Source organism: Diplotaxodon limnothrissa, linkage group LG9 (assembly GCF_057381915.1).
Source record: "Diplotaxodon limnothrissa isolate DT_005_m linkage group LG9, D_limnothrissa_male_GT1.1, whole genome shotgun sequence".
NCBI classification, from domain to species: domain Eukaryota; kingdom Metazoa; phylum Chordata; class Actinopteri; order Cichliformes; family Cichlidae; genus Diplotaxodon; species Diplotaxodon limnothrissa.
This window is the reverse complement of record NC_140604.1, coordinates 13,698,797-13,707,291: the sequence shown is the minus strand read 5'-3', so window position 1 is coordinate 13,707,291 and position 8,495 is coordinate 13,698,797. Positions and strand designations below refer to the sequence as shown.

Genomic DNA, 8,495 nt, shown 5'->3' with positions numbered 1-8,495 from the left:
AGATAACACAGATGTATGGGTGGAGAAATAAAACAACAGCACTAAAATAAGTTCACAATCATGGCGGAACGTCCTGTACAACTAAGAAAACATGTAACACACACAAACAGGATGAAAATAATTGGCGATGCATTAGGAAAGCAAGAAGAAATCAACAAAATGGAAGCTCACTCTCAACAAACAGACCTAAACTACAAAGCAAGAAATAAAACAGAAATGAAAGTAGCAGATCAAACTTTACAGATCTTCCCGTCTAAAAAACTGAAAAGTTGGTTTTGCCAAACAGTCGGAGCCCTCTGCCCACGCCAAACATCCAGACCTGGATTAAGGCGATTTAAAGGTTAAATGTGTTACTCAGTGTAGTATATATAATCTCATTTCATCAGCGTTTCCACTGTGCTGGCTCTGGTGCATCACCCCAGTTCTGTGAAGGCAGGACCCGACTTACTGCATAAGCCTCTCTTGCAGACCTCAGCTTAGGTCAGTTTCCTGGACTCCTGGCCAAACAGAGTAAAGATGGGGTCAAACTCACTATTACACCTTTACAACATGTGTTTGAGTCATTTTTGTAACTGTGAGACACTTGCTGCTGCCTATCTTGGGCAGGTCTCCCTTGAAAAAGACGTTTTTAATCTCAATGGGATCTTCCTAGTTAAGTAAAGGTTAAATTAAAAAAATAAAATGAAATATGACTCTAACACTCTGCACCTGTGCTACTTTTGATTTTTTTTAACTTCCTTTACAAAAGTTCATTTGTTGTATTTTTATCTTTTGTTGCCATCAACCCCCTTTTTGTGATTTATAGCTTTTAACGTACAGTTTAGAATTACCAAACACCAGCTATCAAAAAAAAATTGGCTTCCTGTTTCCTTCCAAGTGTTTGGTAGGTGAACCTAACAGATGTGGGTGCAGAACAGCATTTAAAGCGGACATGCTGGAATGATGCAGAAGCAAGTCTGCGCCAATTCCTTCATTCTTTAATTGAAATAAAAAGATTCCAATACTGTAGTATAGATAAAAGTTATGTAGTGAAATAGTAATTCAGTTAAGAAAATGAATTTTAACACCACAAAGACGTTGAAAAGCAGTCTCACAGTTACTGGTTCCTGTGTGTGCTGAACTGGTTTCTCTTCAGTGGTCATCTCTGAGGCTTCATTCGCAGCCCTGCAAACACAAACACAACTATCTCAGCACAGACGGCTGGAAAACCGCTGCTTCTCTACTTTTCAGATATCTCATGAGCCAAAGTGAAATAACTGTAGAAGCCTGAGCCATAGACTGTTAATCATATCAACTGTAACAGTGAGCGGTATAGACACCTTACATGTGAAAACAGAACACAGAGCGTGCAGCTGCTGTGTCAGAGATACTCACTGCTCTGAGACCAGCTGAGGCTGCTGTGAAGGCGCTGCCTCTGAGGCGCAGGAGCTGCTGCTTTGTAATTCACTCTGTGAAAAAAAGAAAAACAAAACACTGTTTATTCATCACTTCATGTTCATTCATGTGCTTTAAGTACATAATGTGACAATCGAGATAATCTGCTTCATTCTTATAAAGAATGAATGCACTGACCGACACAACATGAACGAGCCTGATAGACCACAGAAGACGACTAAAGCGATCCATGGTTGAGACAAACAACAACATCTAAACATCAAGAACATCTTTGAGGAGGCAGGTGTGTAACTGTCAAACTACAGCCAAGGTGCAAACCAAAGGCTACATTAAAGAACAAGAAGGTCAGATTACACGTTAACAGACAACATCACAGTTACAGACACTGTGTCTTTGTCCACATATGGTCAGTATGGCTGGAGTTTGACAGTGAACAGAGCCTCAGTTGCTCTGACGGCCATGAGCCCAGGTGAGCAGTGTGTGTGTGTGTGTGTAATACAGAGGGACCTGGTTGCCTTGGTGTTACTGTTAGCTGGAGGAAGACTTGCCATGGTAGAGGCTGGAGGAGGAAGAAGAGGGAAGTTCAACATTGTGAGCTCAAAATGGGGAGACGGCTGACGAGGAGGGGACTGACTCTGTGAATTCTACACAAACAGAAATGGTCAGTACGCTTTCTGAACAAAGTGCACATACACAACGCTCAGTGGTGACTTACCTGACTGCTTCGAGTGGGTCGCTCCCAGGACCTTGCGGTCGCTCTCCTCCTCTGGTTGAAGTTTCCTCTCCTTCAGGGAAACACAGAGCTCTGACGAACATCTGTTTTATAACTTTATTAAAGAACAAGCGTCCTACAAGTGTAAAAAATGTGACAGACAGGGGTCTGCCTATAGTCTGAGAACCTGATGATGACGACGTTTAAATAGAGTCTTTTTAGCCTACTGTGGCTGTAACTCGTCTTTGCTGCTCTATTTTTTTATTGCTTACAGTTTGTTATCTTTGAAGCTACTGTTGTCAAACCTCCACCCTTCCAGGTCAGGTTCATGCCATACGCATAATTCTTGGCTTAATCTGGATTTTAATTCCCCTGAACATGTCTGATACAGGCAGTCAGTGAGTTACTGTTTTGAAAAGAGGAGACGATAACACACTTGCTGAATGTGTGCGCGATTGTGTCTGCTCAAAACGAGCTGATTATGGCAGAGACGTTATAAAAGAGACAGGGCACTCAAAGAGAGAACTTCTTAGGTTTCTCTTGTGTTTTCTGAGCCCTTCAAAGTACATTTTCCAAAGGTTAAGACCTGGTTTATTAATATCATACAGAGAATACACATCTATTTGTTTGCTGTTTTTTCTATCTGTTAAACACAACTTTTCGTGTACAGTGTCTCGACCCTATTGTGAAAAGAAAGTAAGGACATTAGGGGGAGTAAAGTGGAGCATGACTGAGTTTATTTTTAGCTGCGGGGTTCCATGATAACAGTGCCAAAACTGTCCGATGAGTTACCGCTCCATCTGACTTCATATTAGTGTGAAATGAACCAGAAGGAAGAGGTTACCATTTTAACCCCGTCTCTGAACTCAATGAACAGTAAGAGTATAAAGAAAACATGCCCTTATGTCATATCCTATCTTCACTACATGAACTATACTAATGAACTGGGCATAGCAGGACTTGAGAATAATAGAGAATAAAAAAAAGAGAGATCTGAAACCTGGACTGATCTTTTGTTACCTTCCCTGCTCAGTGGGAGACGTGACCTGCTTGTTGGGCTCCTTTCCTCCGCCTCTACTCGGAAGGCGCACCTTTCCGCGTGACCGTCCTTGACCGGGCCATGTGGGAGAAGAGAAACGATCAGATGGCTGCTCAGATGAGTGCGAGGAGGCAGGCTGCTGGGACTGCCAACGGTCACAGTTTGACCATCTCGAGCCTCTCCTGAAGAAACAAACAATAGTCTTCACACTGATGACATCATAAAGTGTCATGACATAAGAGGATAAAAAGGAGCTACCTGTGGCTGTGTGGGTGGTACGGTTTGAAAGCAGAAGCTGCTGTGGAGTCATCCACGAAGTGGTTCATCAGTAGAGGAGGCTAATGATGAAAACAACAACCGCTTAATCAGAGGAGGAGCCAGAGAGCTCCTCACACACATTAAACAACACGTTAACACTAACGACATCCACAAATCACAGGAAATGAACAAAAACAAAAATGCTAATCTGTTTAACACTGATAATAAAATTAAGTGTCATAAATACATTTTCCAGGCACAAATTCATCTTTAACAAACTCACTTCGGCCCAGTATTGGTATCCAGATGCAGCAGCCCACACCTCACCGAGGACTTCGTTTAGCTGTTGTGTGGACACGTGGGTCTGGCAGGACTGCTGGTAGGTGGTAGCGGGGGAGTAGAAGCCATAATAGCTGTTGCACTGGTCCGGCTGGGGGTGTCGGAAGCTTTGAGTGGGAGCCAAAGCAATGGCTGCTGTTGTTTCGGCCTTTATCCTCACCATGATGGGTTTTCCCTTAAACACTCGAACCTGTTCTCTGAGGTACTTGTAGGTCTGAAAACATGGACTCCGATTATTTCAGTTATTGTATTATCAGATCTCCTAACAAAGAAGGCTAACAGGAGCACTTTTTAACAGGACTGCTCTCAGGTAGTCATATTTGTAGATATTGACTGTATAACAAACCTAAATGGCATTAGCCAAAAAAATGTGCCCAAAAAAAAGCAGCAGCTAATTTACTTCTCTCCTCGACCGGCCCTTTTCTACCTGTTCTGCATCGGCTTCTGATTTGAAGGTGATGAACCAGTTATCGTTGCTCACAAACTCACAGGTCTTGAACTTAGGCAGGTTCTCCCCTTCAAAGAGAGCTTCCACCTCCTGCACAGCAACAGCAATATCAAAAACGCTGCCAACATACACAATTTACCTTTAAAACTCCTTTAAATAACAACACACGTCTCTATCCCCGCACGTGCAGGTACATGTAAGAACAACACCTGAACTAAAACTGAGGATTTTGGTTGCGTTGGGGTATTTTGTGCAGTCTCACCGCTTGAGGTGTGGTGTTAGGAATCTCCCTCAGGATTAAAACGCACCGGCTAGGTCTGGGCCGGACTTTCTGTCCGCACGGGGAAAACTGGACCAGCGGCATGGCTGTGGGAGAACAGCAGCAGAGTGTGTTTCAGGACAACAATAAACCACGTTCATCACTCTCATCTCTACACTAGAACAGTTCCTTCTAATGTGCATCGTCAGAATACCAGATTTAGTTTTTGAACGCAAAAACAAAAAAACGTTCCTCTTCACTAATCCCTATCACGATCCCGTGGTTTTGTAGCAAAGGAAATAAAGTCTGATCCATGTACATTAAATATTATAACTCAAAACTGACACAAACTGTTACTCTGCCTCCACCTATACCCACAGAAACAAACACTGACATCTGAGAATATCGGAGATGAGGTCCAGGTCTGTGGTGAGATTCCTGATCTGGTCGAGGCAGGCCAGAGCAGAGATGGAAACATACTGGTTGCTGTCCATCTGAGTCTTGAGAAACAGGTCATTGCTGAGGTGCTCTCTGAGGAGGGACGGAAGAACTGCTGAGAACACTGATACATGCTGGCGATGGAGGGGTTACCAAAGATCACAGTGCATATATTGTCAGATTAAAGAAATTTAAATGTCCCACTCGGGTATTTAGGTTTACATATAAGTGCACTTATAAACGGGTCAAACTAAACTACAACCACAGCAAAAATACTAAACCATATGTCTTTTAGTTTGTACCAACTACAAGTAGTGGATCTGTAAAATAGGGGGTATGTGTGCAAAGCTAATACCTGTTCAGGTAGGACTCCAAAACGGTCCTCAGCTCTTGTCTGATCTCATCTGAAATCACAGAAGTCATTGGTCCCATTTGTCACTTTGAATTTGAGAGATTTTGTTAAGATGAATTTCAGTGTTTCCCACAGACTTCGATTCGACTGACTGAACTGATGCTGGTAAAAGCAACAGGCAGCAGGAATTGTTTGGTTCAGTTCTTTAACCTTTAAATAGGTCACTGTATATTTAATGCTGTTTATTCTTAACTTTTAACCCCTCAGTTAGATCACCCTTGATCTGTGTGCCTGTGTGTCGCAAAAGGACGCTTTTTAAAGGAACAATGCTTTTAGATGATTAACTCCTGTTTTTGTATTTAAATGTACATACTGTGTGACAACTAAACTCCTATTCCAGTGAGTCTCTCATGCTGTGACTGTGCCTCCATTAGCTCAGCATAGCAGCACACGATCTAGTTCTCCACCTGCAGGTGGTGATAATCTCAAGAGCAGAACGAGGACTACTGTTTCCAGTTGTTGGGGGTCTGCCTGACCAGAGGAGATCCCCTCTGGAGGAGTAGCTAAATGATTCCACCACAACAGTAACACGCCATTCGCTTATCCTTTTCAGGGTCGCAGGGGCGCTGGAGCCTATCCCAGCTGTCATAGGGCGAGAGGCGGGGTACACCCTGGACAGGTCACCAGTCTGTCGCAGGGCTAACACAGAGACAAGCTGCATGTCTTTGGACTGTGGGAGGAAGCCAGAGTACCCAGAGGGAACCCACGCAAACACGGGAAGAACATGCAAACTCCACACAGAAAGACCTGATGGGGGAATTGAACTCAGGACCTTCTTGATGTGCGGCAACAGTGCTAACCACCGTGCCACAGCAACACGCCCAATGAGCCAATTGGTCAGGAAATTGAGAAATTTCAGAATAAAGGGAGCTTTGAATCAAATTGTCTCTTTTTAAACACATTTTGCCTCAACGTAGCTCGCAGCCCAAGTAAAGCCAACGTGTGTGTGAGAAATACCGGATTTTAAAAACACAGCTGGATGGACTTCAAAGAGAAACTTAATTCAGCTTTGTACCTGTCACAGGTGGGTCACAGGACTCTCCGTTAAATATGTGAGTGTCGGCTCTCAGTGTCTGATATTCCAGTGCGTTAGGATCACCCAGGACCATGTTCTCCTGCTGAAACACTGGTATATATCCTTAAAAAGAACACAAATAACCAAATAATAAATAGTAACCCAACAATATCCAGCAGCCAATAAAATGCTTGTGTATGGAAAACAAGCAGATCTAGCCTACCTTCCTGAAGGGTCAGATTGTCATGGACCAGCCATGGCAGCTGAACCTGCTGGTAGGCGGAGTCAGGGTAGCTCAGGTAAAAATTGTTGTGGTCCATATTTCAGGATTATTGTTGAGGCCTGGAGCGGTGGCAGGTTGCTATAATAAAAATGCATAAATGTGCACCATATTTATGAGCCTATTAAAACCTACAAATACAACACCTTTGTTATTTGAACCACAGAGAAGATGGCAGAGAATAATTGTTGTGTTGGTTCAGAGGTGTAACAAAGATCAACAAAATCCATGAAGCCAAAAAGAAATGTAGCTCAAATGTTAACCTTGTATCCACTTAGTAGAAACTCAAATGTTTCTACTAATTGTGATCCTGTGATATCAAAGCATTAACAGAAGTTTATGTACCTCACCGTTCAGTCAGACTGTGCTTATGCATCAAGGACACTTGTATGAACAGTAACATGTTATGTAACTTTTTAATGCACAATGGCTGCTTCCAGTTGTAGGTAGCTCAATTTTTGCCTGTATCTGAATGAAACCACGACACATGAACCAAATCCTGTTCTTACAGGCTTTTTCTTCAAACATTTAGCATGTGAATGTTATCGCTCAGCCCAGTCAGTCGGCATACTGAGTGAACACGTACAGACTGAATGCAATCTGTGTGCCAGTCCCACATGCAGGTCCCCTGAGGCATCACTGTGCTGTAGGGATAAGCTCCCAGCAGAGCCATAGAGGATTGGAGCTCTGAGACAGATTCTGGGATTTGCTGTGTCGATACACTTCCTGCTCTCACCCTGCCCAGGCTCGGCCTCAGACGCCCTCTGAGCTCAGCCTTCCAGTTCACCTCCAGACCCAGTTCGATCCAGGAGTGGGGGCAGAGAAGACAGATGAAGGAGTCTGCATCGTCTCCCAGCAGTTTAGAGACCATCACTTATACCTCTTTCCTTCTCTACCTCCTCAGGAGCAGCAGCAGGTTCATGACCGAGGAAGTGGATCTCGTAAGATGAAGTTGAAGCATAAACATCGATCTGATTGGGGTCTAAGGTAGCCAAGGTGTAGTCCTCTTTGCTGCTGTGTGTGGTTGTCCACAGCCAACTGAAACCACTGATCTCAGGATGACTTAATAATGAAAACCTTTAAAAATGGGTGAGTCTGTCTTCTTCTTCTACTGTAATTATTTCTAATAGTGTAGAGAAAAAATAATCTACGCGCCCTGAAAATGAAATCTCAGTGGTTCTGAGTTTTCTTCATTTTTCTTCGTCCTCTTTCCCCCATAGTGTGCGTTGTCCTGCCTCCCTATGCTCCCCCTTTTTTCCCCTTCCCCACAACCTCCACTTTGTCATGGGAGACCACTGCCACTCCCCGAGTTCTTCCTTCCCGCCAAGTGATCGCTCATAAGTGGGTTGCTTAATTGGGTATAAAGATAAAGACCCAAATGAATATTGTTGTTGCACCTCAGGGCGACTGCTCAGCTGGTGCTGTATAAATACACCTGAACTGATGAGGGTCATTACATCTCAAATCATCACATTTTCACAACCTTTTCTGCTCAGCCACCTCTGATGTCCCTGAAAAGTTTATGGTTTAAAACCTGGTCATGTATAAAATGATTGCTGTGAAATTTTGGCTTCATATATCAAATAATTTTCTAGAGATTTTAAGGCAAATTCGACTTATTTTTCCTCCACACGCTAAATTCTGAGGCAATTTTTGAACTTTTAAATTAAAAAAAGACTGAAATTTCCAGACATTTCTTTTGTAAATAGAAATAAATCAGGATCTGCAATTTGGGGAAGATACATAAACAATCACTAGTTAAAACATTGAAATAATTAAAACCGTCCTGTCCCATGTAAACCCCATCTTTGAGCTCATGCTAACAAAAACAGAGCAAAATACCACTTAGACACAACATGCATATCACAGTTTGATTAGAAAACAACATCTCTGCTTACAC

At 43.0% G+C, this 8,495-nt stretch overlaps 1 protein-coding gene across 1 annotated transcript; it reads right to left on the bottom strand.

Annotated features, from left to right (window-relative positions):
* Window positions 1–476: 476 nt before the first annotated feature.
* On the bottom strand, window positions 477–6,635 carry LOC146625306 (la-related protein 4B-like). The gene is made up of 14 exons (XM_085361990.1): window positions 6,539–6,635; window positions 6,316–6,438; window positions 5,244–5,292; window positions 4,845–4,981; window positions 4,454–4,557; window positions 4,171–4,281; window positions 3,688–3,957; window positions 3,405–3,484; window positions 3,128–3,328; window positions 2,111–2,180; window positions 1,944–2,039; window positions 1,375–1,448; window positions 1,095–1,164; window positions 477–497 (listed from the first exon to the last, which is right to left on the bottom strand). Exons 1-14 carry the CDS (start codon window positions 6,633–6,635, stop codon window positions 477–479), a joined length of 1,503 nt encoding a protein of 500 aa, XP_085218116.1.
* Window positions 6,636–8,495: the final 1,860 nt, after the last annotated feature.

What these genes read in the sequence shown, in the direction of transcription:
- LOC146625306 (XM_085361990.1), bottom strand. Translation starts at nt 6,635, where the DNA reads ATGGACCACAACAATTTTTACCTGAGCTACCCTGACTCCGCCTACCAG. An exon ending in TTGGAGTCCTACCTGAACAG is followed by an intron (nt 4,982 to 5,243) that starts GTATTAGCTTTG and finishes GTCCCTCCTCAG; the next exon opens with AGAGCACCTCAGCAATGACC. An exon ending in GATACCAATACTGGGCCGAA is followed by an intron (nt 3,485 to 3,687) that starts GTGAGTTTGTTA and finishes TTTCATCATTAG; the next exon opens with CCTCCTCTACTGATGAACCA.